At 42.6% G+C, this 17,726-nt stretch overlaps 1 protein-coding gene across 1 annotated transcript; it reads right to left on the bottom strand.

The window, feature by feature from the left end:
• Positions 1-2,566: 2,566 nt before the first annotated feature.
• On the bottom strand, positions 2,567-17,508 carry LOC148044927 (uncharacterized). Its single transcript, XM_087718251.1, is given in 5 exon segments — positions 2,567-2,613; positions 13,324-14,044; positions 14,047-15,424; positions 15,656-15,777; positions 15,907-17,508. Coding segments are annotated over 5 exon segments (3,870 nt in total).
• Between the last annotated feature and the right edge of the window lie 218 nt (positions 17,509-17,726).

The raw sequence follows: 17,726 nt of genomic DNA, 5'->3' as shown, positions 1-17,726 counted from the left end.
AACCCCTTGTAACTTTGATAAGTGCCAAAATGAATGGGTGAATTGGGGTTGATTTTCACTGCTGGTTCTGCCTGCTCACCATTGACATGGAAAAGCAACAAAGAAAGCAACCCCAAATTTCTACATCTTACTCCCCACCCCAGATTCTTTCTAGACTCTTGTCATGGATATATTAGTAAGCTGCGATGCATGCTAATTAGAAAGTTGGCTGTAACAAGAGTTCCTCTTGTGAATCCATTTAAAGACCAATTGTTTACTATCTTTTTCTGTAAGTATAAAATTTTAATTACAGGACTGACAGGAACTGTGTGTGATACAGTGCTCTACATTTATCACTGGGAGAGGACCAGTTGCGGGAGCTGTTTGACTTTGGAGGGATCCTGATGCGCCCGCAATGCTGAGCAGCAGGTGCCACATTATTATGTACAGAAAAGCAATTAGGAAGCATATTGGATGAATGGGAAGTGCATTAATATTAGCGAGTGCATTTGTCAGTGGTTTTGATGCGAGTCTCTCTCTTTTCTTTATGCAACATTAAGATTGTGCCTCTCATAAATTCTCCCCTTAAATTGCCATCTGTTCCCTTGTCATGCAGGAGCGAGGTGGAAAAAAAAGTTTTTTTCCTTGACAAAAACAAAAAAACAACCCCCCCTCCACAGGACTGGAAAAGAAAATCTTTTTTAAAACACTGAAAATGAGAGAGGGAGAGAGAGAGAGAGAAAGAAAGAGATGAAGGCTCCGGTACCAACTGGGAGAATTTTTTGATGTACAATTGAGGCATCACATATGCTAAGTAATTACCCTTAAATATAGAGTTAACTATCTGGATTCCTACTTCATCCTTTTCTACTCCCACTCAACTTTACAGTCTTTTAAATATTGCTTCTAAAATGCTCTGTGAGATCATTGGCAAAGTTAGCTGCAAAAGAAAAGATCAGTTCTAGCTACTTTTCATCAGTGATTAATTAGACATAATTTCTTTTGCTGTGATTTAGGTGTTTCTTGAAGACTGGCAGATTTTGGTACAGGATTTGAAAAAGGTTTGCTTGGGCTTCTAAGTAGAGTTCTTTTGGCATCTTTTATAAAGGAAGAAACCCCTACATCTGTCAGATATAGTAACAAAAGTAATCATGTCTGAAAATTGTTATTGAAATATCTAAGTTAATTTACAGAATTACAGAATAACAGAATTGTGAAGGATCTTGGAGATCTTTTAGCCCAACCCTTTGCTCAAACAGGAGATCCTATATTACCCTTGAGAAAAAGATGTCCAATTTCTTCTTAAAAACCTCGAGTGATGGAGCATCCACAACTTCTGAAGGCAAGCCATTCCACTGACAGGAAATTTCTCCTTATTTCTAGGCAGGATATTTCGCTAATAAGCTTCCATCTGTTACTTCTTGTCCTACCCTTGTTGCTTTGGAGAATAGATTGGCTCCCTTTCTCCCTTGATACTATCCCTCTGTTGATGCAGCCTAGGACTGCTGATCAAATGTCCTAGGAGATCACCTGGGATTAGCTGCCCCTCAAATTCTGGAAGACTGCTATCATGTCACCCCTAGTCCTTCTCTTTATTAGACTAGACATATCTGGTTCTTACCAGTCTTCATTGTGTGCTTTAGCTTCCAGCCCTTTAAACATCTTTGTTGTTCTTCTCTGCACATTTTTTGGATCACCTAAATTGGATGCAGTGTTCCAAGTATGATCTTACCTGTGTAGTATAAAGCAATACTAACACTTTACATGACCTTGATACTATCCCTCTGTTGATGCAGCCTAGGCCTGCTAATCAAATGTCCGATGAGATTACCTGGGATACATTGTGGTTCTAGATGGGGAAAAGATTGCTAGGCATGAGGAAAAATAAATATGTCTTTTTTTTCCTGGGGGAGGGGGGATAACGGGATACCTTTGGATCTGGTGAATCTAATGTTTTCCTACAGTGATCCTTAAAGCAATCCCTTTTAGTTATTACCATTACTGGGACGAATATTGTATCATATTTTGCCTAACCATTTTGCATAGGTTTTCTTATCCCACAGTAATTCCTTTCTGTTTTTCTATCTAACTCTTAGTATAATTTAGAATTTCATTAGAATATCTTCAGTGACCTTTTTGATTTTATTTATTTTTGGAGCTGACAGAGGTTGCCACTCCACTGTGGTGGTTTCGTTTGTCACACAGTTTTGTCGCTAAAGCACTCCTAGTAGCTGAATTTCCTTTACAGTATAGTGGAAGTAATGGAAGCCAAAGAGACTGAGGATAGTTGGAGAGATGATTCACACAAACATCTCGGCCACCTTTTAACTAAATTTGTATAAAAACATAATCACCTACAATTAACAAAGCTACTATATGCTTATAGCAAAGCTGCCTTGATTACTATTTGGGTAGAAAAAGTGGAATGTAAATTGAATAAATAACTACAAATAAAACTTAAATAACTAAAAGGAATTTTCAATGTATGGAGAGGGATATGTCCTCTCTAAAGTGTATTTATTGCAATATTTCTTTGCTGAGATTCCATACCCCCAGACCTGAATTTGCAGAGATTTAAATCTTATGCTTACTCTGCTCTTACAAACATTTTCCTTAATTCTTGTCTTTCTGAAACTATAAAGACAAAACAAGAAAAGTATTACACTATTTCCCCCAAAATAAGACCTTCCTAGATAATGACCCAATTGGGCTTTTGAGTGCATGCACTAAAATAAGCCCTCCCCCAAAAATATTGCAACACAGCAGCAGCCATGAGGTGACCATGCTTGCCACCTCTTGCACCTCAAAAATAATAAGACCTCCCCCAAAATAAGGCCAAGTGCTTATTTTGGGGGTCAACACAGGAGAAACACAGTAGTATGTAAAACACGGGGACACGCAGTAGTGTGTAAGACAAAGAAGGAGGAGACAGAAAAAGGAGGCTTGAGGCACAGAATTGAATTTGATTTGGATTAAAAAAATGGAAAAAATGGAAAAATGATGAAAGAATATAAATGATAAGTACAGCTAATAAAGCAATCAGGAGGATCTTTTCTCTCTCTCATAATGCTAGCACCTTGGTCATTTAACAAAGCTCAGGGGTTATTACATTGGGAGACAGATTAAGACAGCTGTAGCCACTGGTGCACTACTCTTGTTGTCCTCGCAGATGGAGAACTTGCTGTCCCTTGGGCTGGAGGACCAATAATGGCATAATCTGCGATGGATAATTAGGTCATTGGCACAGCATGCTGCCTTTTTCAGTGCAGGGCAGCAGCAGTGTTAGGATGGGATGCTAATAATCACACAATTCCTTCTCCACTCTCTGCTATGTTGTCTGGCTCTCCACCCCATACCCCTAACCTGAGCATTGGGGCCAACTGAATACCAGGGTTCTTCATACAGCTAATTGCTAAATTGTACAATTTCATGCTGAAAAATGTTGTGATGGTTACCATCTTGGATGGCTTTTAAAGCAATTAAAACCCGTGGTGGCAATATAATCCTTCTAGTCTCAGAGTTTTCTTATGAATATTAGTTACTAGAAGAGGTACAAAGTAAGGTTTTAAGGTTTTAATTGATTTGTATGCTGCCCAATCCCGGAGGACTCCGGACGGCTCACATAAAAACAATTAAAAAAAATTAAAAGAAGTTAAAAAACAAGACAAAGCGAATTAAAAAGGACACAACATGCACTCAATCTTAGTGGGGCTGAAGCTCAATCAAAGATCAGCAGCTAAGAGGAGAATGACCAAGAGCTTGTAGAGATCAGTGGTACATCTCTGGTTGGAAGAGGACTCTCAGAGAAGACCCCCTGATGCATTCCAAACTAGAATGATCTGAGGTCTGCATGTAATGGGCTGTGAGAATAACCTTGAGGAAGAGGAGGAAAAAACTTCAGCCAAGGCAAATAAGGCAGATAAATCACAATCCAAAGCAAAAATGTGATGTGTGAAAGCAACTCTGACTTAACCCTCCCTATTTCTTTTTAGGTTAAAGGCAAGGTGTGGAAAAGCATATTTTGACTTGCAAGATTCTATTAATGTAACCTTAAAATGAAAGTAGTTTTAGTATTTGTGGCTTTGGTGTTTGTGTCAGGGCTACCACAAAGGGCTGACACTGCATCCAGATTAGGTTGCCCTCAAGAGGTGGCAAAAGTAGCAGAGAACAGAAAGAAATGGTTCTGTAGCATTATGGAGAAGATGAATACAAGCAGTTTTCAAAATAGTTGTTACTCACTTAGTATTCTTTCATGAGAATTGGGGGTAAATTGATACAATAAAGAAAAAAAGAATCAAAGGGTAACCCCAAAGAAAATTAAAATGTTAATGGTGTCTTCAAATACATGTCAAAATAAAAAACCAGTTCTTAAATGATCCCAAGCCTTCAAATCAATGCCCTTTTTAGAATCAACAAATGTGTCTCACTTGCTATCAAAAGAGTGTCTTCTAAAATGTTAGATATGTTTATTTATAATTTTTTGTTAATTTTATTTCCCACCTTTTCAATAAAAGCTCAAAAGAGCTTACAGGATATTTTATTGATTGATTGATTGATCAATTTAATGCTTTTATTGGGCTGCCCAACTCAAGTGATTTAGTGTGGCACACAAGAGAAGCAAACAATAAACTAAAAAAATGTTAACCATAAAATATTACCACCACCACCATATTTATACAATATAAAATGTCAACAAAATGTGATAATTAAAGAACTAAAAGAATACTCCTCCATTCAACTGGATCCAAGCAGTGGAGGAAAAAGCTAGAACTTAGTGGTTTTTTCCCCTAAATGCACACATAGTTGAGGTGTGGCATATATCAGCAGGCAGAACACATGGGCAGCCACAGAAAAGCATGCTTCCTAGGTCCCATAAAAACATGTTTTTCCCACATGGCTTTGGCTGCCTTTCTTCACAGCATCTGAACTCCTCTCCTGCTTCCATAGTCTCTCATAAATGGGGAGATAATGGTTTGCATACTAGCCTATAGAGGCTTCGCTCTGTGTGGTTGGTATATTACACTAAGTATTCTAGCTTCACTGAAATTCCTCTAATATTCTCAAGAAGAGAAATGGGATTGTTGCTTAAGCATTATTGAACCAAAACACACGGAAAATTACTTCTACCAAAAGATGCAACTCTGGACTGAATAAAATCTTTGCTTTTGTTCTTCCATCTATGATTTTAAGGTGACTAAGGCAAATATCTAACAATATGATTGCCTGGCTTGTCAGCTATTTCTTTTGTAAATGACATAGCCTAATGTTTTTTTAATGGATCTTGTAAATAATTTATCCTTAAACCTTTGTTTAATGGATTTTTTTTAAATTCTAGAGTTTGATACCTAAAGAGCTGTGTCTAGCAATTCATGTTAGCACTCTGACCATTTCCTCTTCCAGTTTTAAATTAACAGCCAGCTGTTTATTCTTAATTGTAAGGGGGTGGGGGGGAAGTATTTACGTTGATAGATAAACGCTATTTGTGCAATGCACAATTTACAAAACACCACCAGTCCACACATCATTTCATGCTACATACATATTCATCTTTTAAAAGAACTGGCACAATAATCTGATTTGATGCTCTTGCAACAGGATTCTTCTATCTTCACTGGGACTGAAATATTTTAAAGGTAATGTTTTAGCCGAGACAACTCAGAATCTTGTATCTGATGGAGGAAGAACCTATGAAAGCTTATGTATATAATCAATTTGTTTAATCTTTAAAATGCTATGAAACTCTTTATTACTTTCTCAGATTCTGGAGGAAGGGATGTCCATGAACATGGGGTGGGATAAAAAATTCAATAAGGTGACCACCATCATCTATTTGAATCCCCATACCATTTTTGTGTGTGTTATTATTCATGTTAAAAAGTACTTTGGTCATGCAAGTTGTGGCTGCCATTTTAACTTGTTTACCTCTCTGCAGATATTCCTAGCTAGACACATGATGAATATTTAATGTCTGATTCTACACATGTGTACAGCTTATCGTATCTTCTTCCAACAAAGGACATTGGGTGGGAATTTTCCACATACAAAGCACTGAGTGAGAAAAAGGGAAAGGCAGAGCAGGAAACTAGGACGTTGGTGTGATAAATTGCTCCCTAACCGATTTACCAAGCCTATGCAATACTTTGGAGTCTTGTGACCCTGAAAAAACAAACAATTGCTTGAGTCAGCTACAGACAGGCACTGTGTATTTGCACTCCCATCCACTCTAAAGCACCTCTTCCAAACTAAATGCAAAGGAATGCAGATTTATAATTTACTCCATGACATTTTGTGAACAAGAACCTGATCAGATGCATAATAAATAAGATGGCAGTTGCAGTAAATACATATATCATTCTGGATTTAGAACAAGAATGGGTCTCATGAGGACTAGAAATACAAAGAAAGTATAAATGCAAGCCCAGTGTATGGAATCCCTATCTCTATGCCAACCTCCAACCATCCTACTTTCCTGTGCTAGGGGGCAGAGGTGGGTTCCTACCAGTTCGCACCTATTCGGTATAACTGGTTCGTCAAATCTACCGAACCGGTTAGAAGAGGTTCCACCAGTGGACCGGAAAGCAGGCCACACCTACAGAAGAGGTTCCAAATTTTTTTGAAACCCACCACTGGTCCTTGGATATGATTATTCTACACTATCATGCTCATATTTGTAAAACTCAGTGCCTTTGTGAAAGGTAAGGATAACTATTGCATTTGTGGTGCAATCAGAACATTGCGTGTGTTGAAGTTGTTTTAACGCAAACCAAAGATGCCTTTTAAAAAACAAGTTTACATCATATTCTTATGCATGCCAGTGCTGTGTGTGAGGTAATTTAAGGTGGTTCTGACAAGTGTTGTTGGCATCTTCATATCCGGTCACATGGGCGGCAAGCCACTCCCATCCAGTCACATGGGTGGCAAGCCACTCCCACAAAAGAGGCCACACCAACAGAGTAGGTTCAAACAATTTTTGAAACCCACCACTGCTAGGGCGGGACATTTAGGGGAGAATTGTCTTTCCAGTTATTTACATTCCTGCCATATTTCTTCAGATAGTAGGTTTAGATCAGAGTTTGAAAAACACTGGATAGAATGCTCTCTTTTGCCTTATTTTCTGCAGACAGAAAACAAGCATTTCGGGGGAAAGACTAACAACTTGAAGTCTTTGGCCTGGTAATTCTTTCTGTGGAGGAGATGTTACCTTTTTTATAAAGTAAGAATCAAATCCAGTTATAACTCTCATTTGGGGGTGGGAGGAAGGTAAATCTTACCATTAAATTAGCATTTCATTCACATACTGAAAGTTTTGCAGTTTGCTGCATCTCCCTTTTGTGCAACTGAGAAACTCAATTCTTTCTATAATATATCTCTTTAAATTGGTGTGATTTCTGCCCTGCTAGAATATATACTGTATACATTGGAAAGGGTGGTGTACTTTGGGCTTCAGAGATTCACCATTGGGCAGGTGGGCAGTGCCAGCTATGTATCTATAGGAGGACAATCTGCCTTATTTCCGTTAACTCCGTTCCTGCATCTCTGCAATGTCAGCTAAATCAATGTTTCTCAACCTTGGCAACTTTAAGACATGTGGACTTCATGATGGCTAGGGAATTCTGGGAGCTGAAGTGCACACATCTTGAATCTGCCAAGCTAAGAAGCAATGAACTAAATTATTCCTGTATAATGCAACTTTATATATATATATATAACTGAAATGCTAAAAGCAATGGACAAGCCTTTAAAAAAAAAGGATTTCAGTTGTGTACAGCAGCTGTTGCATTCTTTGAAGGTTTGTTATATGTCAGGATTTTTGTTAAATAAATACCCAGAACTCATAATATTCTCCTTACTGGTTCACTGAGCAGCAGAATAAGAGAGCAAGAGGGAATAGTCTCATAGGATTATATCCAGGGACAAAGAAGAGCATTTATTTCATTTCAGCAATCAAATGGCATAATTGTTGGTTGCTGTTTATTGACTTGAAGTATCAAGGGAGAAAGGAGTAATTCTGGAATAAATGCTTGAAAATCGCTAAGGACTAGTTTTTTTTTCTTTGCCAAAGTCAGCGGCTCAAATAGGTTCTTTATAGACCACCTACATTTTGGCAGTTTTTAGGATGCCCTTAGCTGCTTCTCTGTTTATGTCTCTGTTATTGTGACAAGTACTTGAAAGTGGGGAGAGATGCTTGCCACAAAAGTTCTCCTATGTCCTAGCTAGAGGTGCAACTAGCATGCTCTCTGTGGGAATAAGGTATTATTGGGGAGATTAAGACATTCATCCTACCTTGTTTTGAAGCTGAAACTAAAAACCTTGGCACATAGAGAAAATTCAGTCAAAATGGGAGATGCTGTGCTCTCCATTCTGATTTAGAATTATCCTGGATGCTTTTGAGCAGTGTGAGGATTTAAATCTGTTATTTTATAGTCCTAGGAAGTAGCAAATTTTGGAAAATGTTGCCAAGAAAACTGCAGGTACTTGTCCATGGAAGTGCCAAGAATCAAGACTGATTCAAAGGCACATGCATGCAAACAAATGGAAGGAGGGAGGGAGGGAGGGAGGGGGAGAGAGAGAGACACACACACACACACACACACAGAGACAGAGACAGAAAGACAGAGACAGAGAGACACAGAGAGAATGAGAATTGTACATTGATCAAATTCAATATTCAGTGTATTGGATTTAGCTATGCTCCACCCTTCCACAGAACAGAACAGGTGGGATTCACTCCAAAACTTACTCCATAGAGAGAGGGGTTTCCCCCCCCCCCACTCAATTACCTTTCAATCAGGATGGGGGGGTATTCTTATATTAAAAGGCTGTTAAAAGAACTGAATGAGTGGGAGATACAAATGGTTACTATCATTATGGATTAACAAGTTTGCTTAAAAGACATAACCTTTTTTAAAAAAATCTGAATGATGTGAGTTGCAGTTCATGAAAACATGTAGTATGCCTTTCAATAAAATTGATTTTTGGTGACTATAGACTCATCTGGTTGTCTTCCTACAAAGATTTCTATTTTTCTATTGAGTTCTTTAGCTTTCTTTCCCACACCTCGTTTCCATCCAGTTTCCACCCATCCTGCTGTTTTGGGGCCTGATTCTGTTCTTTTTTTAGGGTTTGCCTTCTGAAAAGCATGCTTACTAGATACACACAAATGTACACATACAAACAGACAAAATTGTTTTTGTGGGGGAGGAAGATGATTTCTTCTTTAATTGTTGTTGCCAGCTAATATTAAGCTATTGGATATAACTCTAAAGCAGAGGTTATGGTTGTCACCTTTTCGTTTTAGTCTTGTTGGCCTGAACAGTATAGGATCAAGTTGATTTTACACTGAGTGTACCTCCCACTCTCCACTTTTGCAAGTAGGGAGGAAGTAAATCTATAGTCATTTGAGTCAAAATTGGATCTCATGGAAACAGGATTGAAACTCTCCCACCATAAAAAGTCATAAGTAAAAATGGCTGACATGATGGAAATTTCAAAATTTGTATATTACGAAGAAAGTAAATATGCCCCTCCTCCTAAAACTAGGATTTGGAGATAAGCAATTAATGTAATTGCCAATATCACCTAGTATACACAATACACAAAATACCATTTTACCGACGTCAGTAAAATGAGGACCAGATAGTTGGGGGCAATAACAGGGGTGAAATGGTCTGAAGTCTGCTACAGGTTCACTTTGGCACGCGGACTGAAGCCTTTTCTGAGGCTGTAAAGGTAAGTAGAACAGTGAGGGGGAGGGAACAGCTGTGCCGCATGATTTAGATTTGCTAGAAAGCAGGATTTCCTGCTTTCTAGTGAATATAAATCACGGCGCACAGCTGATTGTCACACAGCTGATCATTGGAACTACGACTTCGCCTGAACTGGTAGCATTTCAGGCGAATCAGTAGCATTTTTTACTACTGGTTTGGGCAAACCATTCCTTACTGGTACCATTTCACCCCTGGGCAATAGGCTGACCCTATAAACCACTTAGACTATAAAGCACTGTGAAGTGGTATGTAAGTCTAAGTGCTATTGCTATAGACAATCTGTTCATCTTCGCACAATTGTATTGTCTATAGCACTTACTGCCACAAATTGGCTTTTAACTATGATATTTTTAAAAGTGGGGAGGGGCTGGGAGAAAAGCAATATGTAAATAACATTTGAGGATTTTTGCAACTTGAGAAAACTTGTTATCACTTCTAGCACCAGTAAAATACACATTGCTTGGCAGCACTGACATAAATTGAAGGGAATTTGGTGATAATTGTTATATCACAAAAGAGTTTATCATGTCAACATGGGTGCAGATGCTTTACCCTGTATTTATGTCAAGCTGACCAATAGAACCTGGAGGATATTGTTTCTTCCATCACAATGTGCATCTTATATTAAATGGGATAATTTCAAAGCCAGTGTAGTGAGCAGTCGGTACAGTACAGTATCTCGATTATTTTTGATCTCTCTCCTTCCCCTCTCCTTAAGCAGCGGTGTAGTCCAATAATATTCCTCCATCCATTTTCCTTGACTAGCCTCCCTACCAGGCCTACTAGTCACACATTGTTTGTGTAATTATAAAATCAAAAGTGAAGATTCAGCTTCCCAGCTGTGCAGTAACATAACAACGAAAGGGAGGGAGAGAAATATCAATACAAGAATGAAAAAGGAATGAAGGAAAGAAGGGAGGGAAGGGGAAAAAAACAAACAAACAAGTAAGCAGGTATACCAAACCCTTCCTTTAATTGGAGCACAGCAAAATATTTCAAGTTAACAATGACCCACTGCTGAAAATGCCTTATTCTTGTTATAGTGCTCTATAGTGTTGCACTAATTTTGCCCATAGGTCAAATAGACTCAATTCTACTTCCTCTTCCTCATGTTGGCCTCTGGGAAACTCATACAGAGGGCTTAAAGGTGATTGCTGTCCCCTAGGATTGCTTCCTGGCGGGGCAAGATACACTATCATGACTGATGTGTTGAACGCTTACTTTTGGTTCAGATTTACTCTACTTGTGAAAGAAGTGTTCAAAATGCACCAGATGGAAAAAGGGAACACCCTTTGGAGTGTAAATATAAATGGATCAACTTCCCCTGGTGATCCTGTATTGTTATTTATTATTTCTTTGTATTCTTCAAAAACAGTACTTGCACAGGCTAAGAGAGATAAAAGGTCTCTTCTTCTTTCACCTCTTTATTTTTTCAAGGCTCACTGGAGTACACTATAGTTAAGAAAATGCAGATCTTTGTTTGGTCTCGCTCAATATTCAGGTAAAGAATTACTGTGAGTAGACAAAGCTTTTCTAGAGGGTTTTAAAAAAGAGAGGAAACAAACAAGATAAGGCAATCTTCCTTCCATTCCCAAATCCATTTGTAAAATGTTTTTATTTCCTGAAAGGAATTTTTTTTTGGGTGGGGGGGAGAGTGTGGGTGAGGAACCCTTTTAAACTCTTTCTTCTCAGGCTTAGTTTTTTCACCTGTAACATGGGAGATAAGATTTCCTGATAAATTTGTTATGGGATTTACACCTAACAGATGAAAATTAAGTATTTCACACGAGCAAAGATACTGAACATTTGGTTCCAGATTTGACAGGATGATAATATGATGTAATTGTAATATTTTTGTATGCTTTGTTAGGCAACTTTGTCAGAAAATGTCCTCCCCTCCCAATAATACAGATAGGGAACAGAGGCTAAGAGGGAAATTTTGCAGCTACTAACAGTTAATGGTAGAACAAGTAGATATGGATGTTGAGAAAAGAGGTTCAGTTTGCACTTTGCAGCTCTTACATTTAGAAGTCAGATGTATTTGGAGCACTTCCCTTTAAGAAAAGAATATGATATCTAGTATACCCAACTGAAGAACAAAATAGAACACAGAGGAGATTGTGTGTGTGTGTGTGTGTGTGTGTGTGTGTTTTCTTAGATTTTCATGGGTGTAGGTATGCTGGTCTTGTTGTATTCGGGTCTTTTCCCATGTAAGATTGAGATTACTTTGGCAATGTTTTGGCGAGGTCTCACTTGCCATCTTCAGGCTGATGTTTTCGGCTTAAAGTGTGCTCGGAGCTGCCGTCTTTCTATAAATCTTGGTGGGGGATGTGGAGTGGTGGCTTTGTTTCAATAAGTGGATTGATTGGTTGTGTGGTGGTATCATGATTGTTTGATTGGTGCTGGCTGTGTGTCCGTTGTTGTTTTGTGTTGGGTGGTGGGTGGGGTTCGTTTGTTGAATAGGGCTGGTTTCCAGATGTCTGGTAGGTGGGAGGTATCATCACATTTATTCATGTTGTGGGGGTGTTTCTCTATTTCGATAGCTTCCATATTTATTCTCTTGTTGAAGTGTTCACTTTTGGAGATTAATTTGGTTTCCTTCAAAATTAATTTCATGTCCTGTAGCTTTAAGGTGCTGGAAAAGGGAGGAAGTTTTTTTTCCTTTTTTTCTTACTGCGTTCTTATGTTCTGCGATGCATGCATTTATTCTCCTGTTCGTTTGTCCTATGTATGTTGCAGGGCAGATTTTGATGGTATTTCGTAGACTCCTTGGTTTTCTAGCTGGATTTTGTTTTTGGGGTTTCTTAAAATGTTAGCTATTTTTTGGTCAGTGTTGAAGGCTGTCTTGATATTGTGTTTGTGGAGAATTTTGCTGATTTTATCTGTGGTGCATTTGATGTAAGGGAGGAGGGCGATGCTGTTGTCCTGTTCTGTGTCTTGGTTCTTGGGGGAGTCTCCCTTTGGATTAGGTTGGTAATTGCTTTTCTTTGGAATCTGTTGGAGATTAATACTATTAAATCTTCAGGAATGAGACAGAGGCTTGTGTCCGGTAACTCTGTAACCAATTTATTTAAACACGACTTGTAACAGTAACAGGAAACAACCAGGCAAGGGTGCTGGTTTAACAATGTAGCAAACAGAAGGATGATCTGTGTAGAGAGGCAGCGAAGCAGCTCCAGCTGGACCGGAGAGTTCGTCTGCTCTGGCGCTGAACAACTGACAGTTTGAACGAGTCTGCCTTTTATAGTTCCGCAGACTCGCGCGCCTGACAGCCCGGCAACTGACAGGCGCGTCTGATTGGCTAAGACACGCCTGGCTGCTGCCGAGCTGTGATTCGTAACAGCGAGGCCTAACTTTAACTATACAACACTTCTTCCCCCCCAGCTGTGCGCATGCGTGATGTTTGCGCACGCGTAGTCTTGTAAGTAAACAGGAGAACGGCGGACACGCCCCAAATGCCGCAATTGCATTGCAGGCGGATCATCGCAGTGATGTCCCTGTCTGAGCTCCTCCCCTCGGGGAGTGAAGCTCCAGGTGACGTCTGATGGCAGAGGAACCCTGAATGGATGACTCCCACTGAATGGTAAGCTGGGCGAAGGGGGCGCGACCGAGGATGTTGTCAGCTTGTGACTAGGCCGGTAGGCGGCCTCTGGAAGGGGAAGGCTAGGTCTATGTTGGCCTAAACGTAATGGGTTGGGGTTTTCGACTCCGGATTGAGAAGCAACGCTGGGCTGTGATACTGAGCTAGGCTGGCCTGGATTGGAGAAGGCTGGAGAGTTGTGGTTATTTAACTGCGGTTGCGGATTCAGGTCTGGCTGAGAAACGGTTAAGCCAGGACCTTGCGTGTCGGCTTGAGAATTATTTTCTGATGACCGTCGTTGTCTCAATTGATCCAGGTGTCTTCTCCAGGTTGATCCATCTGAAACTCGAATCCTGTAGGAAACGGGCCCTGTTATTTCGGTTATAATTGCGGGCACCCATCTCGTCTCTCCTCCATAGTTTCTAGCCCAAACCAGGTCCCCAGGTTTAAAAGTGCGGGAGGGGGTTGGAGGCCCCAGGTTGCCAGACTGAATTCCTGAATAGATGGGATGCAATCTATCCAGGGTGGTCCGCAGGCGCCTGCCCATCAACATCTCCACGGGGCTTTTCTGTGTCAGGGGGCAAGGTGTGGAGTGCTGTGCCAATAAGTAAGCATCCACCCTTGCCTGCCAGTCTCCACGGTTTAGACGGCCCAAAGCCTCCTTGGCAGATCTAACTGCCCTTTCCGCTCGGCCATTGCTGGCCGGGTGGTAAGGGGCAACCTTGCTCGGCCAGGGACCCCTTGCTCGGCCAGGTATGTTTGGAACATTGTGGACGTGAATTGCGGGCCGTTGTTGGATACTACTGTGTCCGGCAACCCGTGGGTTGCGAACAATCGTCGCAAGGCTCGCACAGTACTGTCAGATGTGGTGGAGTGCATGAGCAATACTTCCACCCATCGAGAGTACGTGTCCACAACTATAAGGAAAGTCTGGCCGTGAAAGGGGCCAGCGAAATCTATATGTATTCTAGACCAGGGACCCCGAGGCATCTCCCATTCCCGGGAGGGAGAGGAAGGAGGAGATGGTTGGGACTGCTGGCAGGTTTCGCATTTGGCAACCCAGGCTTCGATCTCTGCATCTAAACCTGGCCACCAAACGAAACTGCGAGCAAGGGCCTTCATTCTGCTGACTCCGGGGTGACTTTCATGGAGGCGTTGCAGAATCTGTTGTCGGAGGACCGTTGGGATGACCACACGGTCACCCCACAGTAGGCAGCCTGAATGTATAGAAAGCTCCCACTGTCTGTTCTTGAAGTGCTTGAACTGTGGTGGTAACTCACCCGCAGGCCAGCCTCTCAGGACCCAGTTCAATAGCTGTGACAGTGTGGGGTCAGACTGAGAGTAGGCGGCCACATTGGTAGAAGTCAATGGCAATTCTAACTGAGCAATTGCCAGAACAGAACAGCAAGGAACCGCTTGATCTTCCGTGTCCGGAAGAGGGCAGTGACTAAGGGCATCTGCATGCCCTATTTGCTTGCCCGGACGGTAGCACAGGGCGTAAGAGTACGCCGCTAAGAACTCCGTCCAGCGGGTCATCCTTGGGGACAGGATAGGAGGGGTCGGTCTATCACCAGCCAGTAGCCCAAGGAGTGGCTTATGGTCTGTGAATAGGGTGAAGTGCCGCCCGTATAGGTAGTCGTGAAACTTTTTGATTCCAGACACTGCAGCCAGAGCCTCCTTGTCAATCTGGCTGTAGTTCCTCTCAGCCGAGGACAGTGTTCTGGAATAAAAAGCTATGGGGGCTTCTGAGCCGTTGGGCAGGACGTGACTCAGAACAGCCCCCAAACCGACGGGGGAGGCATCACATGCTAGAGTCAGGGGCATCTTGTCGCTATATTGCACTAAGACTGCCTCTGATGTCAGCAGGGATTTGACAGCCGCGAACGCATGTGCTTCGCGGCTGCCCCATTGCCAAGGCGCGGATCGGTCGAGCAACCGATGTAGTGGCTTGGCTAGTGATGCCTTGTGAGGGATGAAAGGCGCATAGAAATTTAGAAGCCCCAGGAACGATTGGAGCTGCACCTTTGTAGTAGGAGTGGGAGCGTTCCTGATAGCTGCCAATTTAGAAGGGGTAGGGTGAATTCCCTGGGCATCAATTGTGAAGCCCAGGAAATCCACTTGGGGCACAGCAAAGAAACATTTGCTGCGTTTAAATTTAAGACCCGCGCCCCTGAAACGGTCGAGGACTTTCCTCAGTACTTTGATGAGGTCTGAGCGGCTGTCAGCAGCGATCAGGACGTCATCAAAGTAAGGTACCACTCCAGGGAGCCCATGGAGCAGACGTTCCATGAGGCTCTGGAAAATCCCCGGGGCAACGGAAACGCCGAATTGAAGGCGGCGACAACGGAAAGCCCCCCGGTGGGTGACGATGGTTTGGGCAGCCGCCGCATCGTCATCCACAGGGAGTTGCTGGTAGGCCTGCGCCATATCCAGTTTAGCGAAAATACGGCCCTGCCCCAAGGAGTGGAGCAGGTGCTGTACAACAGGGACTGGATAGGGGTTTGCCTGAAGGCCAAGGTTGATGGTCGACTTATAGTCGGCGCAGATCCTAATGGAGCCGTCGGCCTTCACCGCAATCACAATGGGGGTCTCCCAAGGTGAGTGGTCGACGGGCTCCAGTATGCCCTGCGCCACGAGCTTATCGAGCTCAGCTTCAACCTTTGGCCTTAATGCAAAGGGCACCCTGCGGGCCTTCAGTCTGATTGGTGCAACCTGGGGGTCCAAGCTAAGGGATATGGGGCTTCCTTTGTAATGGCCTAGCTGGCCATCAAAAATATCAGCGTAGTCTGACAAGACTGCTGCTATGTCTGGGGGCGTGTCTGCAGTAGAATGAATCCCCTGAAGGGAGATACCCAAGGGAGAAAACCATTCTAACCCCAGAATTGCTGGTAAGGGTTTCTGAACAATTAAAGCAGGTAAAACAGCACAAAACTTGCCATAAGAAACCCTCAAGGCATATGAACCAAGGATAGAGATATGGGAGCCTTGATAGTCTGTTACAATTGCGTTAAGGGGTGACAAGTGACAACGTTTCACGTGGGGGCACAACATAGAAAAAGTGTCCCATGAAAGAAGGGATTTTGATGAACCGGAGTCCACTTCCATCTGACACGGCTTCCCTTCAATCAGTATATTAATATTGACTTTGTCCGTACCCTGTGAGGATGAGTTGATGGAAGTGTCATGCAGGGACGAAGAAGCTTGATTGTTGTTAAAGCATTCGTCTTGACGCTGAGCAGGTTTCCGCTGCTGCGAGCTCTTCGGCGGGGGTGGTGGCGGACAATATGGAGGAGGTGGATCGATTGCTGCAGAAGGAGTAGGAAGTGAGGCTTTGCAGACATGGGCTAAATGTCCTTTCTTTCCGCAGCGGCGGCAAACTGCTGCCTTGAAGGGGCAATTAGCCCGGGCGTGTGCTCCGCCACAACCAATGCAAGCAGAGGAGTTTGAAGGGAAACGGCTGATGGCTTGATTCTGTCGAGGCTGCTGACGGCGGGGTTGTGCCCCGAGTCTATCTACCTGAAGTTGTTGTAGATAGTCAGGCAGGGGGGCTAGCTCATCAATTAGTTTTGTAATGTAAGTTGGCTGCTGGAGTGGAGGAGGCGTTGGAACGGTTGTGGCTTGAGTGGCAGGTAACCCTCCAGCAACTGTCATCTGCGCGAGGTAGCGTTCTATTTCGTTGGACGATGAATCTGCCAACTCCGCAGCGCGAGCCTCGTCTATGGCATAGGCTAATGTGACCTTAGGCTTGCCCAAAAGTCTACGCCTGAGAAAAATATCCTTTAGGCCACAGACGAATTGCTCTGCGAGATTTGCCTCCAGATCTGGGAACTCACACTGTGCTGCAGCAACTCTCAAGGCTTGCAAAAATTGATTGACCGTTTCTGCAAGCTTTTGGACTCGCCTGTGGTAAGCGAAGCGTCTGGCTATTTGAGAGGAAGTAGGTGCGTAGTATGCCTGCAGTCCGTCTGTTAGTTCTTGCCAGGTGAGGTCGTACACCGCTCTTGGGGCGGCAAAGGACCTTGCGGTGGCAAACATTTCCGGACCGCAAGCCGTAAGGAAGAACCCACATTTCCTCGCTTGAGAATGACCCTGACGGTTGTTAGCGATTAAAAAGCATTCAAACCGTTCAATAAATGCCTCCCAGGTTTCACCTCCAACCCCAAAAGGGGCAAACGTTGGCATTCCGGCCATGGCAGTTGGTTGGAGTGTAGACGATGTGACTAGAAGTGGCAGTTGATTTCTTTTTCTTCTGGTTACAGGTCCCCAGTCCTCGTCGCCAGTATTAAATCTTCAGGAATGAGACAGAGGCTCGTGTCCGGTAACTCTGTAACTTTTTGGAAAAGCACTTTATAAGTGTGATCTACATCAGAGCGTGTGGGTCTGTTATTTCTGGCCAATTG

This window comes from Thamnophis sirtalis, unplaced genomic scaffold (assembly GCF_051295495.1).
Source record: "Thamnophis sirtalis isolate CommonGarterSnake01/CBP01778 unplaced genomic scaffold, rThaSir2_p1.2 scaffold_6, whole genome shotgun sequence".
NCBI lineage: Eukaryota > Metazoa > Chordata > Lepidosauria > Squamata > Natricidae > Thamnophis > Thamnophis sirtalis.
Note: the sequence above shows the minus strand (reverse complement) of the source record. Positions and strands in the feature narration are given on the sequence as shown.